This window comes from Falco cherrug, chromosome 8, assembly GCF_023634085.1.
Source record: "Falco cherrug isolate bFalChe1 chromosome 8, bFalChe1.pri, whole genome shotgun sequence".
Taxonomy (NCBI): Eukaryota; Metazoa; Chordata; class Aves; order Falconiformes; family Falconidae; genus Falco; species Falco cherrug.
This window is the reverse complement of record NC_073704.1, coordinates 48609166-48634527: the sequence shown is the minus strand read 5'-3', so window position 1 is coordinate 48634527 and position 25362 is coordinate 48609166. Positions and strand designations below refer to the sequence as shown.

At 39.3% G+C, this 25362-nt stretch overlaps 1 protein-coding gene across 1 annotated transcript in view; it reads right to left on the bottom strand.

The window, feature by feature from the left end:
- SLIT3 (slit guidance ligand 3) overlaps nucleotides 1–25362 on the bottom strand; it is a 531568-nt gene that overhangs the window by 112365 nt on the left and 393841 nt on the right. The window contains exons 16-19 of the mRNA XM_027810336.2: nucleotides 16626–16776; nucleotides 15277–15351; nucleotides 5947–6090; nucleotides 1216–1359 (exon numbers count right to left, since the gene is read on the bottom strand). Of these exons, the coding sequence (XP_027666137.1) occupies nucleotides 1216–1359; nucleotides 5947–6090; nucleotides 15277–15351; nucleotides 16626–16776 (514 nt within the window). The remainder of the gene's footprint in view (nucleotides 1–1215; nucleotides 1360–5946; nucleotides 6091–15276; nucleotides 15352–16625; nucleotides 16777–25362) is intronic.

Below are 25362 nucleotides of genomic sequence, written 5' to 3'. Positions count from 1 at the left end.
TTCTATGCAAACAAGGTAGGGACTTTACAGACTGATTCAGAGAGTCACAGCTTTTAAGGGATCCATGGAAGGAGACAAATGTGTGAGAAGCAGGCAGGCATTGCTTGCAGCACAATAAGAACAAGCTTTCAGCGACTACCACTCTCTTTGACCAGTGACTTGAAAACAGTCAATAAAAATAATCTTGTAATTTTTATCTCTTCGTCCATCAATTTCAAGGAGGCTTTTGGGACTACAGAAAGTAAATGGAAGAAAAATCTGGGTTCTTTATGCTGCATGGAGCTAATGCCAAAATAGTGACTGATTTGCTGGTGAAAAGTTGTAACAACAAAATGAAAGTGTGAGCAACAAACCAGCTGAGATGCAACACTTCTTTCTTTCCCAAACATGATGGAGAATGCTTTCAAAATCTGAAATGCAATAGCACCAGTGGTTTATTTTGATTGGACAATTAGGGTGCATTTTCAGGGCAATTTCCATTAACAGCAACATCAGGGTCCCATTCACAGATGGAAACAAAGAGCAGACCTTCCATATCTATCATTCTGTACTTTATTACAATGGACACGCTACAAAAAGCATGTAAACATATTTAAGAAGCAAGGGAAAAACTTCAAAGAAAGATTGAGAAATATAAGAGAATTATCAGAAAAGCTTATGTCAGGATTTTCACATTCACATTCAGCAGGACTTGAGTATTTTCTCCTCTTAGGCTCCTCTGAAAATCTAAGCATTAGCTACTAGATTTCTTCTGATATTTAACTAACTGAAATCCAACTGAAATTCAGATATTGACTGAAATCCAAGAAGCCATTCTTAACAAAATTAAGACTATACTGAAACTAAAGCAACTTCAGGGAGCTAAAGTGTAATAGGCTATGCATTTGTGAATCCACAGAGATTGTTTTACATGAACTTCTGCTGTGCATTGCACTAGGTTACGACACGGCAAAACATACAGTCCCCCTGTCTGAGGCTGGCAACCTCAAAGTTTTTTCAGCCACTCAGCTGAAGCAATTCAAATATTTCTTTAAAGCACACCTTGAATCCTCCAAACCTGCGATTTCAGTAGGATGAATTTTTCTTTCCCTAAATGATATTTTCCATATATGAGCAGTAAGTAGTTTGATTTTGAAACCCATACACTGTGTTCTTAAAACAAAAGCATGGAAGAACAGCATCATAACATGTTCATACCATAAAAAGATAACTTACATTGTAGACAAAGAGACCAATGTGCTGAAGGCTCCAGGGGTGATAGTGCTGATGTGATTATCATACAGAGAAAGAAGCCTCACTGAGCTCAGTCCGGCAAAGGTGTCATTGTTTATACAGCTGATAGAATTGCTCCTCAGCATCCTGCAAAGATTAAAACAGGGAATTAGGAACTACTGGGAGAAGGTATAATTTCCAGATAGGAGGTCCTTTATCTAGGGCATCAACAGATGTTTTGGCAAGCACTGTACTCTGTTTTTATTGATTGCTGAAGTACAACATGGCTATAGGAGGGCTAGATTTGTATAAACATTGTTTCATGAATTTAAAACTCATTTCTTCCACAGAATGTTAGAGGCTGATGGGAGCTCCACATCTGAAAGTAGCATGCAATCAAAAGTGAGTAGTGGCAAACTTGAAATAAAAAGTAGTCTTAATTTAGTAAATATGAGAGTAAATGAAGACTTATTTCAGAGGCCAATTGAGAAAGACTGCCAGAAATGTGTGACAATCATAGGATGGTTTCAGTTGGGAGGGACCTTAAAGAGATCTAGTTCCACCCCTCCTGTCACGGGCAGGGACACCCTCCACCAGGGCAGGTTGCTCAGAGCCCCGTCCAGCCTGGCCTTGAGCATCCACGGGATGGGGCACCCACAGCTGCTCTGGGCAGCCTGGGCCAGCGCCTCACCACCCTCACAGTGAGGAATTTCTTCCTAATACCTAATCTAAATCTCCCCTCTTTCAGCTTAAAGCCATTCACCTTGTCCTGTCCCTACAGGCCCTTGTACAAAGCCCCTCTCCAGCTTCCTTGTAGCCCCTTCAGGCACTGGCAGGCCGCTGTAAGGTCTCCCTGGATCCTTCTCTTCTCCAGGCTGAACAACCCCAACTCTCTCAGCCTGTCTGCACAGGAGAGGTGCTCCAGCCCTCTGAGCATCTTCATGGCCCTTCTCTGGCCTTGCTCCAACAGGCCCATGTCCTTCTTATGTTGGGGGCCCCAGAGCTGGATGCAGTACTCCAGGTGGGGTGTCATAAGAGCAGAGTAGATAAGCTCGACCTGCTGGCCATTTTTCTTTTGATGCAGCCCTGAATACGGTTGGCTTTCTGGGCTGCCAGCTCACATAGCTGGGTCATGCTGAGTTTCTGGTCCACCAACAGCCCCAAGTCCTTCTCCTCAGGGCTGCTCTCGATTCATTCTCCACCCAGCCTGTATTTGTGCTTGGGACCTTGCACTTGGCCTTGTTGAACTACATAAGGTTTGCACAGGCCCACCTCTCAAGCCTGTCAAGGTCCCTCTGGATGGCATCCCTTCCCTCCAGTGTGTTGACTGCACCACACAGCTTGGGGTCATCAGCAAACTTGCTGGGAGTGCACTCGATCCCACTGTCCATCTCACTGACAAAGATGTTGAACAGTGCTGGTCCCAGTAAGGACCCCTGAGGAATGCCACTCGTCAGTGGTGTCCATTTGGACATCGAGCCATTGACCACAACTCTTTGAGTGCAACCACCCAGCCAATTCCTTATCCACTAAGTGGTTCACCCATCAAATCCATGTCTTTCTAATTTAAAGAAAGGGATGTCATGCAGGACAGTGTCACATGCTTTGCTCAAGTGCAGGTAGATGATATCACTTGCGCTTCCCTTATCCATCAATGCTGTAATGTCGTTGTAGAAGGCCACCAAATTTGTCAGGCATGATTTGCCCTTACTGAGGCCATCCTGGCTGTCACCAATCACTTCCTTATTTTCCATATGCCTCAGCATAGTTTCCAGGAGGATCTGCTCCAAGAGGTGAGGCTGACTGGCCTATAGTTCCCCAGGTCTTCCTTATTTCCCTTTTTAAAAATGGGGGTTATTTTTCCCCTTTTCCAGTCAGTGGGAACTTCACCAAACTGCCATGACTTCTCTAACATGATGGATAGTGTCTGCGCAACTTCATCTTCTGGTTCCCTCAGGACCCATGGATGCATCCGGTCCGATACTAGCTGCATTACCTCTAGTCCTGTCATGGATGTTTTTGTAATCCGCACTGCATAAGCACGGAAGGAAACAGCATCCTCAGCAGAAATCAAGGAATACTTTAGGAAAGATTTCCAGACCTATCACAAGCTCTGAAATGTTATTATAATCATTAATTGACAAGACAGAAATCAGTAACTATCCTATAAAATGGTCTTTGCTCAGTGTTTGTACCAGATGAATCAGTGCTGTGTTTTTGAAGATACATCTCTGAGTTGTTATGGTAACAATGAACTCGACGATAAAGCCCAATTAAACTGAAAGACTAGTATCTTGTTTCACTTCATAGCAAAAAAAAGGCTCATGTGTATTTGTTACGCTGCATGCCAATCAACATCTGGGTCTGTAAACATCACTACACAGCTGCAATATTCCTACTTAGGTGAAAAATTATTCAGTAATTAAAGCATACTACCAAAAATCCACCAAATATATGCAGCTCATGCTGCTGTTCCAGTGAACTGATCCTCCAAATAGAGGAGGGTTAATTCCTTGGTATCAAATTCATGCAGTGAGCAACAAAAATTCAGACTCCCTTAGAAGTCTGGATTTAAATCTCAGATTGGTATCCACCAGTTGGGTGTTTAGATGCTACATCGATAGACGCTCGAAAAACACCAAAGAGAGATTAGATATGGCTGGGAAGAAATTCACAGTGTAATCACAAACACAGTGTTGGACACCTGAATGTTACATTGCTTTTGCATTACTGTTTGCTACGTAAAGTTACTGTCACAGGCACTTCAGTCTTCAGAGTTTTGGTGTTGCAACTGGGGTGAAACTATGTCATAAAAGAGTCACAGGGCACAGAGACTTACACATGGAGTACGAAGTTGCCTGAAAGCCAGGTCAAGACCACAAGCTCTAAAATTAATAGAGTAGTAAATAAGAGAAGTAAGGCCCTTACTGGCTTAGTTGCAGTTGGAAACATTTTCTCAGTTCTGTATGTAAAGTATCAGGCAGTCATACTTCAAGATGTGGTGACTGAATTTGGATGTCAGTATGTCTTGCACAGAAATTTATTACATTTCAGGAAACATATGGTCTTTTAAAAACTGGACCATGACCTTGTCCAATGTGGCATCTTTGTAAAAGATCACAATTCTCATGTTCAAAGTCAATTAATGGACAGAAATACATGTCCCTCAAGCCAAAACCTTTGGGTTTGTATCATGGTTCGCCATGCAACGTGTGCCCTTCCTGAAGGAATACTTATCCTTACAGATCCTCATATCATGCTGTGTATATTTAGACTGCTTTATCAGCTAGGGGGAAATGTAAATCAGGTCAGCAGGATAGCTTGAATGTTAAGCATCTTTTTATTAAAAAATGCTGATTTTTGTTTAGGAGCATTGCCACAGGCTGCTTTACAGTATAAAAATTAATTTAGTATCTATAGACGGTATTTTCAAACCCCTTAGTAAAGTGCGTACATTAAATTAAAGAACAGATGGCTACAGAAAAAAATTGTTGAAGGAACAGCAAAAGAAAAGGTCTGTATTCACCATTACAGGCCAAAATTCTTGAAGTGAAACTTATTTTTACACTTGAGTAAGGACTGAAGTAATTGTGCCATGATACATTGTAACATAAGAAGTATTTGCTGCTAATGACTAAATTGCAGATTTTGAATCACATTTTGATTCCTAGGGTCTGTGTACTAACAGCATCCACACAGTCAAGTGCTTGCTTTCTGTATCAGGGAGGACTGCAAGAGAGATTTTTCATGTACAAATCATACGTATTGCCTGGCACAAGTCTGTTGCAACCAGAAGCCTAGTCCCTGACTGCTTCTCAGGATGGTGGATTGGACACCATCTTGAAGTCTTGTCTGAGATCCTTCTTCCAATATAACTTTTAACATGAAAATAAACTAGTATTAGGTACTATGAGTTTATGTACAAGTGTTAGTTCTCAGAAATAAATTACAAAGGTTGGCTAAGCACAAAAGTAATACCAAACTGATTTCTTATGCATGTGGGCTCTATGTCTCTTTCACACTCTCCCCAACCACAACCCCATTAATACTATGCCCAGACATAACTTTTATGGTACTTGGTGTGGGCAAGAAAGAGCATGCTGTGGCTAGTCCAAAGTGATGCCTGTGCTCATGGGCCACTACACCTGGTGCATAGTGAGTGGCCAGTTACCTTCTGTCAGCAGGACCTATCACAGTTTGGTTATACCTGCCTTAAAGTTGCTTAGCTATGCCTGTTTTGTTGGCAGCAGTAACTTGAGTGTTTCTTCACTCCCTACCTAATCATTTCATAAAGTTGTAGGGTATTAAAAAGCTTTTAGGCTCCTAGCCTAGGCTGAGGTTTGGTTTAAGTAGACCAACAATTCCAGTTTGGGTGGAGATGGAGTGGGATGATGGACTAATAGATAGTAAACATGTTCCTACATACCTTCTTTCCATAGAAAATAACAAAATATTAAAAGTATTAAATGATTGAAAGTGTCTAAATTTGACCCATGACAGGTTCACCATCATGTTACTCCCGAAATTCTTTAAAATTTGTTTTTTTCACAGAACTAGCAGATAAATCTCAAACCTACCCAGGACTAGAAATACATTGAAAACATCATGATAGTGATACAAGACTCCGCCTTAGAGCTCGTTGTGTAGTAACAGATATTTTAGCAGGCATTGCTGAACTTGAGCACTGCCACTCAACTTAGAGAGGAACAGAGAAAGACAAGTGTGGGCACTTACAATGTCTTTAGCCCTGTGAGGCCTCTGAACATTCGTCCATGCACTGATTCCAGTTGATTCTCTGTCAGAATCAGTTCCTGCACTCCTGAAGCTCCATCAAACGTGCCTTCTCGGATTTCCTTGATCTTATTGTTGCTTAGGTTTCTGGAAGGACACAACCAGTCACAATAATAAAATTATTAGCATTTTATTCCAAACATACGTCATCACACTGGGAGGAGGAGGATGGGAAGAATATGTGCCTTTTAGTGCTTATCTAGAGAGACATCCCTTCAGCAAGGAGAGCACACAGAAGTTCAAAAGTACACCTACTGAACTTACAAACAGCTCCTCTTCACTCATCAAAACCACAACTATATCAGATATATCAAGAGCATTGAAATTAATAGAACTACGAGGTCTTTAACAAATCATGTCATTCTTGCTTGTAAGGGTCTCAGGGATAAAATAAGTGGGGGGTTTCTAAAATCTGATTTATGTCCATGAAGTTATGGACCATGCTTGGGACTCAGTGCTCATCTGGCAAGAATTGGTTAATGCTACTACCAGTGAAACAGGTACCACACACTGAAATGCAGACCACTTTTATTTAGTGTACCAGGACATTTACTCTTTTTAAACTCAACACTGGAGTAACATCCAAAACTATGTGACTGCATGTACCTAATATAAATTTTAATATGTGCATTCATGACCTCCCAGGCACTTAAATTTAACACCACCACTCAAAATGAAATGAGTATCACTTAATTCCCAATTCACAGCTACTGCAATATACAGCATTATTTTCTAAATATTTACTCTGCCTATACAGTCTCAAGATGTTTGCTTATAGATCAACACTGGAAAACGTCAATCTACAAAGTCAAATGAAATTCTGATGAAATGCAAAATTAACCTTTTGAATATTTCATATTTGTGAAAAACCCAGTGAACAGACAATTTCTGAATGATAAAATGCCATTAGAGATGCATAAAAATAAATGGCATTGAATTATTTAAAACATTTTTATAAAAGGCCTTAAGCACGTGAAAACCTTGGGCCTCAGTCCTTCAAGCATCTCCTATGATGACCTGTATAGTTTATGATGAATAATCTTATTTATTTAAGTTTATAACAGGAAACACTATTCTTTGTTTTACTGTCTACAACAAAAAAAGAGAAAGTAAAATATATGCTCTTGCTCCCAAGAAGATGCCAAATTCCAACACTATTACTCATACTGAATAGCACATTATTCCAGAAATGATCCCAGTCCACACGCAGCATGAGTAATAGTTTCAAAATCCAATTCCAGGTGATATAAAACAAATGACAAGGTATCAGATTAACACCCGGGCTACTCTGCTGAGAAGAACAGGCGATCTTGTTGGGATAAAAGTTGACAGAAGACATGGCAACAGGACAGCTTGGCCTTAGATAGAAATAATGTGGGTCTTGCTCTTTGCAGAAGTCATCACTTAATAAAAAAAAAGTTGAGTCATGGAGATATGTTTCATGTGGGAAACTTGAGTACGCTGGTTTATGTCTGCAGAACAACTGTCAGATAGTGGGCCCTAAAGCATGTGGCCCATCACCTCTTGTGCATTCTGTGATCAGAAAGAATAGGAGTATGCCAGCAATCAGCCAAAAATAACATGAAAACATATAGAAATACTTACATGCAGATTTTGCTTTCCAGAAGTTTAGTACTTTGTGCTAACGCTCACAAGAAGAGTTTATGTTCAGTGTCAAAGCAAGTCAAGGAAGGATATTCTGACATATGCATTTAATTTTGGGGCTGAGCTATTGCTCTAGTGGAAATGTTTAGAGCTCAGCATCTCTTTTGAATGTTGGCATAAATAAATGCTCCCAGTGACCCCTTTCCCAGTAAAGATCATGCCATGATGCATATTTGCACAAAAATAAATGAAAAAATGAGTTAATGTTTGTGGTGGGAAGGGAGGGTAAGTTACTATAATAAACGAAGTCTTTGACTTTCAATTCACAGATTGCAAACTGACCTATATTTGTAGTTACAAAGCTTTATTAGTTAGTTTTTACCATCTAGAAGATATTTAGTCACATATATTAAAACATCTGTACAACTTACAGATGATTAGATACTCAAGGAAGAAGAGAGCAAATATTGGAGAAAAAGGCTGGCTGTAATTTGCAAAGAAATTGGCACCTTTATACAATCCAAACCATCTGAATTTTAATTGCTGCCAAAGAACTTCTGTAGATAGGGAGCTTCACTCATTTGAGTTAATAATGCCTGATCATTTCAACAATTTCAGTTATCCAAAAATATGCCAGCAGTTTCAGAAGAAGCCAGTTATATATATATTTCCCATGCAAAAGATCTGAAAATCCAAGATTAAATGCTATGATGAAATCAAAGTTGCAAGGCAGAGAAAAGACAAGCTTTACAATAATATAGGTAAAGATGACACTGCCCTGCAATCCCCTCTTGGGGTATTATCAAAGCAGATGTTTTGCAAGCCTGGATTTCTTTATTTGTCTTCCTTAATGAAAGCTTCCCATACCAGAATGCAACAACAACAATAAAAAAAGGTAGATGACATTCACTAAAAAAAAAAAAAAAAGTATCCTCCTTAAAGTCTGACCTACTAGAATAATAAACACAAGAAATAACATACTTTTCGGTCTAGAATTCCCAGCAAAGACAATCAACTGATACAAACCTTGAAAAATGAAAGCAGTGAAACTTTTGCCTGTTCTGCAGCTCAGAGAGCTCTACCCCATCCTTCCAGTACTAAAAGATTCTTTCATACATGATCACAGAACTTGAGAAGGATTTTTTTTTAAATCAGAAAAAAAATTTCTGACAGACTTTATAGCAAACTCCCATTATAGAAAAGCCCCATCCTCTTGCAACACTAAGCTTCTATAAGGAATTCTTCTTGAAATACTGGAAGACAGTGGAAAATAAAACGAGTCTTGAGGATCTCCCAAGTTATCTATGCCCTCTGGCAGGACCCTAATGGGAGCCTATAGTCAACCTGGTCATTCAAGAAAGGGTATTGTTTCTGTAAATACTTCCTGATTTGTCTTGGTAATAACATTTAATCCTATTTCCAGACTTTTATTTTAGGTAAGAGGTCAAAAGAAATTTTCAGCAAGCCTAGGTCTACTTTATGTGGGGCAGTGAATAGGAAATTAACAGATCTAAGAAGTTATCAAGGTGACACTGTTCACACAGCTCACTTTTCAGTCAGATTTTATTTACTTTATGGCTAAAGTTTATAATAATATTATTTCTGAGCACAGAACAAGCTGGACTCTATTCAGGTTTAACAGAACCATTCATCCTGCTGTACCTGCTGGGTCAATTTTAACATTCCAGCATGCAATTAATTCATCACTGTGTTACCAACACACCTTCCCACAAGAATGACCACCAGTGTGCAGTCCGAGTGCAAAGGCTCTGCTTGGTCTCACCTTGAACTTTGTAGTTTTATCATACAAACAGCCTGAGTGGGAGTTTCTCTAGAATATTTCCATCTGTTGGTGAAACGTTTGGAATTTTTAAGTGTATGTTAGGAGGAAAACCCCAGTGCTGTTGCATTCTTCTGCAGGATGCTGAGAAGGTTTTACAGCTTTTACCAACAGTCTAGCTGGCTTATGTAGGGTGAGTTGTTCTCAGCAGCAGGATGGCACTGAAAGTCTTAAATATTACAGACAGACAGGTATGCCCAGTGACACTCCTACATGCATTCAGGAGAGCAGAATGATGGCCTTACTGGTAAAAAGGGAGAGGCACACAATAAGCCCAAATGCTATGTACCACAACACTCTTTACAATTTAATTTCCAAAACCAAAGTCTGTTTCTATATAACAAGTGACACATGACTGCAACCTCAATTGCCATCGCAAAATTTATGCTTAGGGGAAAGAACAGCAGGTAACAGCTGTTTCCAAGGACACAAACTACTTTTACCTCCCCAAGAAACTTGACATTCTCTATTTGAAACTGACTTCTAGTCTGCAAATTTCATCATGATTCAATTTTATTTTGCATGTAAAATGTGTTAAATCTTGGGCTGACACTCTATACAATTCAACATTGGAGAAATATTTACAGACAAATTAAGCCTCCAAAGGCAATTATATACTAGAGGTGGGGTTGGCAGTACCAGCTATTGCCAAGACAGCCTGACGCTTCCTATTACAAGTCCATATTTTACGTTCACTTTGTAACTTTGGCAAGACTTAACATAATGAACTGTTAGATGTCCCTTTCAGGTTTTGAAGTAATTTTTTTTTTATTGTTCTTGTTCTCTGAGAAAAGAGTTCAGTCCCCTTTCTCCCCAGCAGTGCATGTAGTATGGCAGTTCACCTTTTATTTTGAATGTGAGCTCATTGCCAATTTTTCCTCGCAGAAACAGCTGCTGGGACCTGAGTGGGAACTGCGAGTCCCACTGATTTCATGTAGGCGCTGGGGAGTGGGCAGGCTCTGGAGCTGACATCTGGGAGCTGCAGGCTCTCCTTATGTGTCAGCATCCCACTTCAGCAGGCAAGTGCATCTCTGTGCTCCCACCGAGATAGGTACCCAGGGGGTTTTGGAGCTTAAACCTGTCTGCCATGGCCAGAAGACCCCTCCAGGCTCCCACTGCCATGGAAGTCCCCAAGCACTGGAGGGTATTTTCACTGATTAACAACTTGAGGTAGTCCCAGTGTTTGCTTCATGCTGAATTTGTTAGTTGTTGGGAGCAAAGAACTGTTCCCTTCCACAAAAGTGTCAAAACCTTACCTCTGCCAACAGTAATGTCACCCCTCATCCCTGCCTTATGCAAGATCTTGCTGTGTTGAGTGAGAAGAACTTCCACTAGCAACTTCCACTTCCTCTGCACAAAGGCAGAAACCTCCAGCTCCCTGTGCTAGGGAGCAGCAGGTCCTGGAGCCTTTCCACCTGACAGGGATAGGATACCCCAAAAAAACCAAGTCATGGAGCTGCTCCCACTCTAATGGAGCTCAGAAACACATCCTCGTATTTCTTTTGCACTTCAAGCAGATTCAAAATACTCTTTTCTAACCACCCTGAAAAATACTAGCAACATAGGTCTTGGGAGCGTGGAAGCCACTGTAATGACTTTAGCTTTCAGAAACAAGTCATCCCTTTACACTTGCAAGATCAGGTGAGGTAGTACGGTAAGAATGCAATGAAAGCAACACAGAGGTCAGGGCACTTTGCAAAACCCACTAGAGATCCCAGTAAATTACTTCTCGACCGGGTTAGATCTGTCTACAGGAATCTACATCAACCTCTTTATTCCACTGTAAAAGCACTAAAGATGGATTAAAATTTAAGTTATGAAAATAGCATTATGTATATGGGATTCTGCAGCTAATTACTGAAGTCGAATTTTTTATTTTAAAGGCACATGCAGACATGTTAACCATACAAACCAGCAGGGCAATCTTAGCAATTTAATTCCTAAGTAAAATATGGCATAACTTTACATTATGGATCTGTGACCTTCAAATTTCTATATCAAGACTTAATTTTGTTTTGCAGTAAAATGGGTTAAATCCTGGGCTGACACATAGTACAATAAGATACAGCTTAGGAGGAATATTTAAAAATGACACTCAAAAGATAATTACATATTAGAGGTGGGGTTGGCAGTACAACCTGTTGCAAAGGTGGTCTGACAGTACCCCTTTCTTTTTTATATATTTACTTTATAAAATTGGCAAGATTTAGAAGAATTTTAAAAAATAAAAGAATAAAAAATTTAAAAGAACTGTCAGGTGTCCTTTTCATGTTTAGAAGTAGATACTTTTTAGTTTTGTTTTTCTTTTTTTTTTTTAAACAAAAGAAGGAAGTGCTTCTATTCCAGGAAATAAAGCTAACCAAAATACCATTTTCCTCATATCTCAAAACTCTAATATTTTTTTATGAAAAGCCTGAAGCACTCAAATAAATTCTGAATTCAAATTTGTTAATTGGTAACTACCATGTAGGTGTTCCATTCAAAGGATACAACTTCCCTGACAAAATGTTGGGATTTAGCTGAATTCTTAGTCTTTAACAGAGATATTTATGTTTCCTACCACAATCCAAGGAGACTGCAAGACATATTTTTTGGAAGATTTGAATTTTAGACACTAATTTTACAGAGATTTTTTAATTTGGATTCTTCTTTGAATGACATCTTCCATTGTCTCATAAAACAGTGCATGACACCAAGCTACAGTGTCTGTGCCAAGTTTGGGGCTGGGCACATTTCTCTAAAGTACTTACTCTACCAGTCCCAGGCAGTATTCGGAAGTAACGTCCTTGGCTGGATGGAGAAGGGGCCCCAGAGACATCTGTGAAGGCTATAAACAAACAGCTCAAGGCAAGGCCGTGGAGTAATTGTGTGTGAGGGCTAGGAAGGGAACCTCAATAAGAAGAGTAGTTTTGTCAGTGGCTAGAGAGAAGTACAGAGAAGAGGGACAGGACACTGGCCTTCTGGTGAGGCAAAGCATGGTGAGCATAGGAACTGCACCGAATCAGGAGATGAGGAACCTAGCAAGGGGCTGGAGCAAGGGTCCAACTGAAAGCTATTATGTGAATATATAATTAAAGACTATTTACACATATACACACTGAAGCAACCCTAATATGTCCATGCCAAATCTATGACTACTTCCCTTTGGAATCTTATTAGAAAACCCGAGACTGTGATACGCCACAACACACGTACAGACACAGACAATTGATGGAGCTTGAGTGACAAAAGAACAAATGTGAGCATACATCTAGAATGCAAGTAAATTCTCCTTAAGGTCCAATTTGCAGACCTCCTCACAGTGTTTATGTTATAAATCAAAGCTACACTTAAGCATAATGTAAGATGAGGAGGTACTAATATGAAACACTCATCAAGAGGAAGGAGGAACTAATCCCTCTATCTCTGGAATTATGCTGGAGCTTTACTAGCCACTGGAACCACAATACTCTGCAAGTAGTTTCTTTGCAAATTTCCTTGACAAGGATCTGTCACTAGTCTTAAACTAAAGGACATTCAGAGAGCAATCATTCAAATGCCTATTAAGATATCCAGATTTCAGATATTCAGATTAATTTCAGAAGAAAGAGAATTACAGAGATTAAATAAACAAAAAACAAAAAAATCAAAAAACCAAACCAACAAAAAAGGTGATTTAGGCTAACAGTCCACTACTTGAAGCTCTGAACTGTTTTCTCAAGCCTAGGAAGTAATGAAATTTCCAGAAAGGTTCCTCCACCTGCTGTTTTCCTTTAACATTTGAACAGACAAGGAATATGATGAGAGAGAGTCAATATTGCCAATCAAATAACAGTAAAATTTCTTGTCCCTTATACACACTGAAAAATGGGGGTTTGATCAGCATTCTTCCTCCTTAATTTAATAGCAGCAGTAAGACTTAATGAAGACCACATGCATCATTCCTGCCACACACACAGAGCTGCTGCATTAGGGCCATTAGCAGCAGCAATCCCATCCGCTGGCATTTCCCTTCATTTTCCTTCTTGCGTGATGGAGAGGTGCCTATTATTAGCAGAAGGACACTTAGTAAAGGCCAAATAATAACATAGAAGGAAAGGGATGTTTGTTTGCTCATTTTGTTTTTCCTAGTAACTCCTTCCCTTCACAAAATGGGACTAGGAAAAAAGAAGTCTCATCTGGCTTCTTAAGGATCAAGCTACTGGGCAAGGTTATGGTTAAAATGTTGTTCCACAAAAAAACTTCCTTTTCAGAAAATCCCTTTATTCAAATTCAGAAATGTCTTCACAACCTTAGGTAGAACAAAAGAATTAGCTCAAATACAAAGTTTACCTAAAGAGCCTCTGCTTGGAGGCTGTCACTAAAAATCCATGAGACACACATTTTATGAGGTATAGGGCACAACTTCTTTTTGCCATCTGTTTGAACTCAACCTGTGCAGTTCAGTTCTCCTCACCTACCAAGAACAAAGCAGAAAGATTTTTTTTTTTGTTTCACAGGAAACAAATGCCTAAAAAATCCCCAAAACTCTGTTTCATGCTGCATTTATGCCTAACAACGCAGCCTGTCGAGGCATCCCTCGCACCTGAGTGATTGATGGGAACAGGAAGGACAGCACCATAACTTGACTACAGTAAGTATTAAATAAAATGAAAGAAATTATTTCAGCTATCACACCTCTCCAATTTTCAAAACATAAACCCTGAAGGTTTGATGAGGACAGATGCTTGCAATTTGTGTACATTTTTAATATACCATGCATTTTTCATTCTCATTTGCTGTCTACTTACATAGAAAACGGAGTGCTTCAACAATCTCAACAACTTTTTCTAAGTGCACCATAGCTACAACTTATGGTTCATTCACAAAATACTAGGCCAATACCAATGTACATAATTAATTCCCCAAGTCTGGTGGCCTGTGCTTGCACATACAACCCCCACTCCCAAACCTGCAACGCTGCACCTGAAAGTCTTGCAGAAATAAAACTAACATAAGAATCCCACTACAGTTGTCTCCAAAGCCCCTGGGATTTTACATGGGTACAAATGGCCAGGAAGCTCCAGATGGCAGAAGCCATGTGAAATGAATGCAGAACAAAATGCCTGGTTGGTTGGTTTTCGTAAATTACCTTGACTCTAGCAATAAATTCTTACTAAAAGTAAACAGTTAGATGAGACATTAGCAATAGGGCCAGAGGGTTAAAACTTTAAATAACTTCAGAAAGATCCATTTAGAAGACTATTAGGAGGTATCTAACAGATTACTCACTTTCCAAAACACAGCTCTTATTAAATACATACATTGTACAGTGCCAGGAGTCAGGCTGTGGCACAACCACGACAGGCTGTTCAACAGAATTATACAGATATAATTGAATGACTGATCTCTAAATTAACTAATTGATTCTCATCTTTAAAACAATAATGATCAAAAGAAGCTGCCATCATCTATATCTTATACTATTTTCCTTTGACTATTTGAAACAATCACACTAGTTGGAGTCACACAACACATTCAGAAGACAAAATCAATATGCTAAAATCTGTAGCCATCTCTAGCAATAAGCATACATCTGAATGAATTCTGGGACAGAATTCCCTTCAGTCTTCATAAGTCAAAGACTTTAAGAAATACAGCCTAAAGAACACCGAAATGTCAGCCTAGGGATCTTCATCTGTCTCTGTGGTTTACCTGGGCCTGTCCATCTAACAGACAACTCATTCTGTTTCCTTCAATTCACATTAAAAAAGTGATTTCAGCTATTACAGTACTAAACTAAAAAACCTCCATCCTTCTTCATAATCCAAGGCAGCATGTATTCTAACAAGCAAGTGACTCAAACTTACATTTTTCTGAGGTTGGGCAATTTCTTGAAAAGTCCGATAGCTTCCAAAACAGAAATATCGTTGTCATTCAAACGCCTGAATAGGAACAAACAAAAAGATTTGTAATACTTCACAGATGTCTATAGATATACCTCTGTGACATACAGGGCTGCCACACAGAGAACTATGACCTTTGTTAAACAAGACATTATCTGCCATCCCTCTCAGACTCCTAGAGTGAAAAGAGTTTAGCTTTGAAGGAAAGGGAACATAGAAAAGTATCTATAGTAAAAGCTTAGGATGCCTTTAAGAGTGTAATGCCAAGGGACAAGGTCAGAACTCCTCTTTCTTCCAACGCACAGGATAAGGGAATATTAAATTTGACCATTACACAGCCTCGTTTGCGTGACTAAACCTCCCTCACACATTCTGTTACGGAAGACATGCAATTGGAGATGTGGTCCATGTAAGCAGAAGGGATCTGATTTCATAACTGATTATGATAAATGATTACATAAAGTAGACTTTCCCATAAAAGTCTACTGGTCTTCAAAATTAATGCAATGGCCACTGCCTTGGCAGGCTTGGAATGCAGAATTCTTTCTCTGATTACATGTAGCTCCATTTTCCTGTGTAGAGACTTTGCAGTGTTTCTGGATGACACTCATATTTTTCTATCTTAACTTCAGATCATCAATTTTTATGGTTTAAAGAGAACACTTTAAGTATAATAAACAGAATGCTAACACAAAAGGAGAACTGTGTTTGAAGGGGCTGCTGATATAACAAAAGAACCAGATTTTTCAGTTACCAAGTAATAAACATGCTTTCTCCTACTCTCTTTAGCAGTATATGTTTATAATTTGTAAGAATCTCTAAAAGCAAGCAAATTTCATAAAATCACTTACCATACATTCAGAAAATCAGCTTAACCATACATTAGTTTTAGTGAGAGCCATTTCACCCAAGTAGCAGGCACTGCTGAGATGGAATGAGTTCCTGGTCACAGATTTAACTCTAAAGGGTTAATCCAGCTCTTAAAAATGACCAGATGCAAAGACAAAGGACTCAAAGGGAGAATGGAAAGGAACCACACAGCCTGGACCACATAACAGGTCAACACTTCAAGAAGACACACAGAGGCAGCTGATGCACAGGGCCATGGCTCCTTTCTCATTCCCACAGTTGGCATGAATGCTAAGTAAATAAGGGAGTTGTGGTGCTCCTTTGAAATAAAATTAACTTCCCCCTTTTCAAACAGGGATTAAAGTAGAAGGTGGCTTGAATTGGTTTGAGTCCCTCTTACAGCCTTTAAAAACTCGGAAACGCAACATGCCTTGCTAAGCACATCTTGGAGAGCCAGCACTTACAGATCAGTAGTATATTCAGGAAGGTGACTGGGTAGTCGGGTGAGTTTTTGGTTAGAGCAGTCTACAATTGTTCCCTCGCAGCGACACTTCTCAGGACAGACAAGGTCCATGAAACACTTCCCGGTGAATTTACTTCTGTAATCCTCTGACCCTGCAACAAAAGGAAAATGTATTCCAGCAAACAGTTCCTGATAACTGCGGCAATCGGAGATTTTATGGAATCTATACTCAACATTGCCTCCTGTCAGCTCCCCACCCCTAAACACAATTTTAATACTTGCCAAAGATTGCTGTTCAGCAATTTCTCAAATTACCCCCAAGACTAGCCTCTGTTTTTTCACTCTTCCCTTCATAGATTAATTCCTTGTCTAACAAGCCTACCTGTTGAGGTATTTTTGGAAGCACATCTAATTAGCTGCTGGAGTCTGCTTCAAATGAGCTCCAGCATAGTCACTTTTTCCCCTTTGGAACTTAGTCCAGCAACAAGGAAAAGGGATCTTATGAAAGCAGGAGCTATCTTGGTGCATTCAAATGACAAAGGATTTTTAAAGGTGTCATTAAAAAGGCCAGAATTTTCAGGCCTCGGACATAAGAGTTATTTTTGAAAGCAACCTTTTACGATAGAACCTTGTCAAATATCCAACAATTAGATACCTTTATTAGCTATGTTAAACAAACACCAAAGGAAAGTAATAGCAGTTTAAATCATTTTCATTTTAATTAAGGAACGGGTAGACCATACTTAGTGAGAAGCACTCCCTAACGTACCATTATACCATGATTGCCAGACCTCTCTGACTAGTTTTTTGACCCGTTCTAATGAAATGCTTTTCCAATTAGGCTCAGTGAACTAATACGTCCTTTTCAGGTTTGGTTTTTCTCTTTTAATAACAGCAGGTTGGAAACTTGATCTCTGTGCTTCAAGGAACCAGGAGTATTAATAACTGTGTATGCAAGCAAAGTGTTGCCAAGACCCCGCCATGCAATACCTGCCCACACACTTCATATTTCATAATGGAAGCACCAGAATTGTCTCAGGAACTTTGTCCAGTGCCCAGTGATCATAACTACCAACAAGTATTTTTTAATGTTTCCAGAGTTTTAAAAGTTGATTGAAAAGCTTTCTCAGGAATGATCTGAAAAAAGTTTAGTTTTTCAGAACCTGAAAACATCAATAAAAACTTAAACCTGAGCTGAGATTTATTTTTAGAGACTCGATGACATTCATCACCTGCTTCCCCTTCCCAGACTGATAAATACACTACTGCTCATTTTATGACTGCATACGATTTTCTGCAAGAAAAAAAAAGTCACCTAAACCCACTATTATTTTAATTTATGTTACACATTACCTCCACAGGGTGATGCAGTGAAAGCAAGCAGTTCTGCAGGCAATCTAACATTTTGATTCCACAGACACACTTCGGTTTAGTTTGGTAATTCCGAACTAGATTATGAGAAACATCACATACAGCTTTGTACATTACCACTTCTGTGGTGCTAAATACTTTGCAGGTTATCATGTTTATTGTAAATTATACATCTAAAGTGAGACTTTGCTACTGGTTTTTAGCTTGACAGCACATCACTTAAAATATTAGGACCACTGGGCATTTTAAAGTATTATAAAAATACAATTTAAGACTTTCCCCACACAGCCATCATTTAAAATCTTATCCTTTAAAAAATACACAGAATATTTCCAGTCCTAAAAATTCCAGTGTTGGTAGTCAGGCTAAAACATCAAGTGATGATCATGTTCTAGCTTGACCATAAGAACATACAGCTATTCTTTCTTAGGTCTATGAGACATTACCTTTGGTTGTTTATGATTCCTTGGAAATAATGCCAAAGATGAACAGTTATCAGGACTAGAGTTTATTAAAACTGCTATAATTACAGTACACCTTGAAAAACCCACCAAAATTTTTCAGCTATCAGAAAATGTCTCAGAAATCCCCAAATTAACCCTTGAAGAAGTACTTCTAATCTTCATTGTAAAAGCTTTCTTTGAAAGAACAATCACAAACATCGTGAAGTTACACAGGGGAAAAAATGAAGTATAATTTTTAGTCTAATGATGGATACAAGATTTATCTTCCTATGGGGAAAAAAAGATGGGAAAGCAAGTAAAATGCTTTATGAAGGAGAAGAGGGAGTATGTAACATTAGAGGGTGAAAATCAGTTTTTGGTTTTCTCTTAAGCTTTCTGGCAAAGTAAATAAAGATTATTTACCACATTATGACAGCAGTCTCACTCTTGATGGCATACAACTTCCCACATTGCATCAGCTATAAGAAGTTGATCTTGCCTGGGCATCAGCACACTGACACCACACTTGCAACAGCGTTAAGCCCTGTCAGTTCAGCAGGAGAGGAAGGGAGCAAGCATCACCTTTGTACTTTTCTTTCTCTCTCTCTTCTTCCCCTTCCTTTTTTTATTTCTTCTAAAGTGAGTTTCAGTAAGAGTTACTCCAATAGCATCTACATGCTCAGCAAGTACTTGGTTATCCATTAGACTGTGAGACAGCAGGAGTCACCTGCCAAAGACTGGATAGGATTTACTATTTGACCTGAGCCTTGAGATCACTTGGGCAGGTGGCTGCTCTATTAAGATATTCCCATCTGGGATATTGATGTGAAATTCAGCCATCTGCTTACAGAACCATTTAAGTGCGCATATCCATTCCTACACACAGGGCTTTATCAGTGTGCTGCTGCAGGGCTCTGAGGGAACATGACAGGATTCAGGACGTACAACTAGCCATCACATGCATGTAGTACTTCTTGCACACTGTAAAATCACCTGTGGACAGTTATTGAAAAGAGATGGAGGACAGGCACAGAAGAAACGCTTGGCTTCATTTTACTATTCCAGACCAACCATTTGGTCATTTTCTTATACCTGAAAGCATGTGTGCACTGTAGCTGAGAACTTTGTCAAGCTTGGCTGAATGTAAAACATGACCTGGGAGTTTCTAGTAATTTCCAAAGTTAGGAAGAATTAAGTTTGCTGTAAAATGAGTAGCCAAGGCAACAGCAAAGCCTGTGTTTAACTGAGGCAACTGTGTTTATCTGAATTGCTCATTACTCTTGATAGCATTTTCATTTCATAACCTATGTGACACCACTATCAGGTACCAGGGCATTGCAGTTCCTCAGTATCATAAAACAAACACACACCATTCTACAAAACAGCAGTATTGAGACCACATTTCCTCAAAAATTTTAGGTGCCTTTCTAATACCCACATGGAAAAATTAAGCACCCGAGACAAATACCTTTTTGTCCTATTCTTCTTTTCAAGCACTGTTTAGCAAACTGGATTTCAGTTTTTAAAACTTGGCTTTGCCTGAAGGACTTAAAAGGAGTGATGTTCTGGACAAAAAAACCAATTTGTCTCAACAGGGGCTTGAATACTGACCTGATATATTAATTCTAGAAAAGATGGATGCAGCTGCCTCAAATTTGGGACCAAAAACATGATCACAGAGATCACTTAATCTAAAACTTGGACAAAACCCCAGAAATCCCAACATTTCAAGTAACCACTAGATCACAATTCTCATAGGTTTTCAGGAAAAAAAAAGAGGTACATTGTTTGTCATAACTTCACATTGCTTGTATTAACTCTCATCAGTAATTACAGATAAAAATCTAAGTATCTTAGATGTTCTTCTTCTGATGGCTCCACAACAGATATATAACAAATTTACAAGATGAGGTACTATTTCCATACAAGAAAACTTCTGTATGAGGCTCTCAAAGTCATTCACGAATAGGTGTAATTATCTCTACTTTACATAGGGGGGAAGTTAGGCAAAAGTATGTCAAAGTTCTTATTAAGCTGTCATAGCTAAAACGGCCCGTTTGGGTACACTGACTCAGCTTTGTGCTATGTAACTATCTGATAATACTATTTTCATACAGGCCATGTTACCCATGTCATTTCAAGAGACAAAAGATAATGCTTTGCAGATTCTTCTGAAGTTCTTTTGTAGGATACTTCTTCATAATGAAATGCCAGCACGTTCAGATTGCTCAGACCAGGTCCAGAGTTACGTTAAGTAGCAGGCACCTTGTTATAGAAACAGCATCCAAAGTGTACCTCAGGTAGGAGGACTCACTGGACAGCTCATACAGAAAGATGTAGCTTAGATTATTTATAAGGTAAGATGACAAAAAATGACTTTTCATCTCTGTAGGTATGGCTGGAATCACCCTTGAATCATATTAAATCAACAGGATGCCTAACATCTTCATTCTAAGAGCAATTAAACAGATTAATTACTTAGAAATGGTTATTCTGCATGCAAGCCCTCTGGAAAGTCTGTCGCAAACATCACTAGGGCTGCCCCCTGCAGTGACCAGGAATCTGGTTAAGCAACACTTCACCTTTTCCATTTTTCCTGTGAGGAAATGGGAGTCTCTCACCTTTTGATGCTTCTGAAAACAGCAGAAGTATCCCAGCATGCCATGCGGCAGGGAGTATGCAGCCTTCCATGGTGCTTGACAGAACCATGTTCAATTTGTATTGTTCTACCACATGGTTAGATCAAGCACAAAGGAAAACCCCATGAACAGCCAGAGTCAGAGTTAGGCAGCGCCAAAGAGAGAAGAGCGTTGAGAGGAAGCAGCATGGAGAAGCACAAGCTGAAGATTCACGGAGAGCTGCTCTCCACTCCACCCATGCAAAAAGGTGCTGGATACAAGAGGTCATCCTTTACGCTACAACTGCAGGAACACCCTGGAGCACAATTGGGGTTAGTGTACAAGAACAGAGCCCAGGCGAATTCAGAGACAGAACCAATATGATAGAAAACACTACCAAAGGACTGCAACCAGCTCCTTCCAGGAAGGATGTGCAACTTCCACCACGTATTGCATGCCCAGTCTACGCTACTCTTTGTTAGGTACTTACTCTCTCCTGGTGTCTCCTTTCAGTATGAATGACATTTTGCTTTCCTCCATTTATTTAAATGCAATCTTAGAAATACCGCAGCTTATATTAACAATAGTAGATTCTGAGCTGAGGGCCAAGATCTGGCATTAAATGCTCCCCAAGCCCCCTTTGAGCCTGATTTCAGTTCCCAGAGGCTTTTCATGCTGGTGGCACTTACACTGACAGTCTGTTTTTCTTTTTTTTTTTTTTTTTGTTTGTTTGGGTTTTTTTGTTTCAACCGCACTTTACAGCAAGGTAGCACACGTGCTACTACAGACATATTAAGGCAAACAGGAGTATTTTGTTATTCTGTTTCTTCGCACAATATTTGTTGGGTTTTGTATATAATTTGCTGATGGAAGCATTCTCTATTTCCAACACTCTGCATTATTTCAAACAGCTTTACTTCTTGTAACTCATTCCTGCAACTTTGACGTATAAAGTAGGGCATTCAGTTTTGGTTTGACTGGTCCCTCTGAAATAAAACTTCCATTGACTTTAATGTCTGCAGAGCTATGCCAGTGGAGTGTGTTTTTGAAAGTCACATCCCAAATGTTCTTGCAGGCTTCATGAACAAGAGAGGAAGTGGCTGTCCTCTGCAACTGCTCAGAACATTTTGCTGGGCTTAGTGAAGGTCAATGCTTGTGCTTTAATAAAAATAAATAAATAAACCACTTTCCTTAGTAAGGGGTTTGCATTGCCCAAAGAACGAAGTCAGCATCAAGCAGATTATTCATTGTCTACATGGAGAACAATGCAAGTATTTGAGCAGAGATGACAGATAATACACAAGGGGCTCTGCTTCACCATTTTGCTATGAACCAGCATTATTATGCAGAAAGTCAACACACAATTACTCGGGAAAGTAACTCCAGAAAATAAGTACAGTATTAACTTAGTCACCTCATACTGTGGGTTTACGTACAGCAACAAAAGTAAGACAATTTGATTTACTGTCTATTTTTACAATATAATAAAGAAATGAAAACAGCTTTTTAGGGAACCTAACACAATAAACCTTCAATCCCCACAAGCTGCCAAACTAGCCAGAGTCCTAACTGATACAAAATTTAGATTATTAATTTTCTTCTGTGACTCATGCATCATGACACAAAAAGGCATTAATTTTCTTCCATGATTCATTCAAAATATGCATAATGCTGCAATCCACACCTCATTTATTTAGAAATTATACCTATAACTAGCATTCCTGCCAATAATTTTGGATGGCTCTAGTGAAGAAGGATGCAGAGTTCCGTATCCTTATTCCTACACTGGTTTAATAATGCAGCAATTCTGGCATGGGCTCTTCAAATAAATTCATCCACAGTACTCTGTTAAGCAATGAGAAGTAGTAGTTCATATCTTCCAAAGACTTTTATATTATATACTGATTTACAGTATTAAGTGGACTATCTGTCATAAACTCAGTAGTTTCACTGTCAATGAACTCTTTCAGACCTAGTAGAAACAAACGCAGTCAGAGCCCTGCAAACGTCTTCCTGAGAAACCCTTGGAGAATATTTTGAGCAAGTCTCTATTCCTCTGCTGCACTAATTAAACACCGCTCACAATAACTGCCTAAGCTAATCATCAACTACAATGAACAAGAGGTACCAGTACACAAAGAAAAGTCTGGCAAAACCCTAATTTATGTCCCCAGAATACATGAGAAGCAAAATACTCCACAGGCACATTCTAGGGCCTTTCTGCTTGTTGCAGACTATTACAAAAATGTGCAGGGATATAGCCTTCTGCTTTGGTTTTTTTTGTGTGGTTTTTTTTTCCCCTCAAGTTGAATAGGAAAAAACAGGGAAGCAAGGTATTTTGTAAATTATATTAAAAAAAATATTCCATAAGCCTTTGGAGGTACATAAATCATTCTGCACAAATGTTTGCAAAAAATGAAAAAGTTGAAAAAGGAATTATTATATCTCCAGGTATTTGCCAGTTTTCACAAAGAACCCCACCCTTTAGATATCCTGTACATCCAAGCAGCATTGTACGCTTTGCTCTTAGTATTATTTCACCTCTGGTAATCCAAAATCTGTTTGTTTATCACTCACTGAATCTGCAGTTTGCTAAGAGTTTGTATATAGGACCCTATTTTTAACTGTCCCATCAAGCTGTAACACCTCAGGTGACTGCCGCAGTCTCAGAACAGTCGATGACAATTTCTCATCCAATTGCCAACTCAAACCTTCTTGCACTGGTTTTAGCTGACTAGCTCTCTTCATGCCAATGCCTTTCCAATTATTTTCTTTATTCTATTCAAGTGATCACTACACACACAAAAAAGTACTAACTTTGCATGTCTGATAAGCATTGCTCAGCTTAATCTCAACAGACGTGATAGCAATGTGAGAGAAAACAAACTGTCATACCTTAACTTTTGAGGTATCTTCGTTACAAGAGTAATCACTCAGCTTTCTGCCATAGCTAATGAAGACACCTCCACAGGACAGCTCAGATCTCAAGTGAGGAATCTATCCATCTCCCTACTCTGCCTACATGGGGAATCTAGGACAACTGTGTTACTTGGATGCATAAGTGATATGAGTGCATCTTTGACTCAACATTCATTCCCCCTCTTTTCATTGCCTCTACTGTAATTGCAAATAAGTATGTTGGCTGGTAACAAAGCAGTTCAGATGTTTATTTTTTTTGAAGACTGCTTCAACTTAAAAGTAAAATGAGACACAGCCTTAAAATAAACTTTTTAACTGGAACATGACAATTTACTTTCTTATTAAGAGCCATACTCTGCCAAACAGACCCACCTGCTTTATGTTAAGCTTATGCTTCCTTGAGTAAAATGACTTCCATACTGCCTACGTTTCCCCTACTGCAGCGCAAGAAACCGTCATCATAGTGTTCATCAAGAGCTAGTGAAGGGTTAGGGTCACTGACACAAATATTAACATAAAGATCTGAATTGCTATCAAAGATTTACAGAAAAGGGAGGGCTACAATCAGTATACAGTACAGCCAAATTACTTTTCAACAAGAACATTTCTACAGTACAAGAGAATTCAGCTCCATTAATATTAGTCATAGCAGTTGTGTTGTGTTCTCTAATGACTTCAACTTCAGAAAAAAATAATGCAAACTCAAGCTCAAATATATTCCGTTATAGTGTATGGTGAAAACTTCAGGTTCGTAATTATGACTTCAGTCTAGGACTTAATCTGCAGGTGATTTGAGGCTGTTAGACAACCTTCCATTCAGACAGAATTATTCTTACACACAGCAAATGCATATGCATATCCTTAGTTTCTCTATATTCAGAGAGTTTCTGAAGGTACTTTTGCTGAGTCTGTCTTTTGCAGGTGGGGGGGTGGGGGAAGTAAAGCAAACAGCATTTAACTGAATAAAACCAAAACAAAACATGCAAAAAACCAACCAACCAACCAAAAATAACAAACCAAAAAACAATCCCCTCAAAACACCCGCAGAAATAAATCTGAATACAGTTAAACTTTCCAGTTGTCCAGATCATAGGCAGTGTTTCATAGTCCTTTCCCTCCCTCTACTCAAGCAAAAGCCCTGGTGAGCAGAAGTGGTGGAGCTTGGCCTCAGACAGTATTTCCTGCAAACCTGACCAGGCCTATAGCAGCCTGTGCAGGTCTGCCAATCCCCACCACTGTCACCTCCAGTGTGGACAAACCCACAAGCTGTCAGGGCTTGGTGCCTGCTCAGGCAGGAGGTGCTGGAGACCAGCACGCTAAGGGCAGGCATAATCGCAAATCCCGGAGCACATGTGTCACTGCAGCTCTTGTATGAACCAGACAGGAG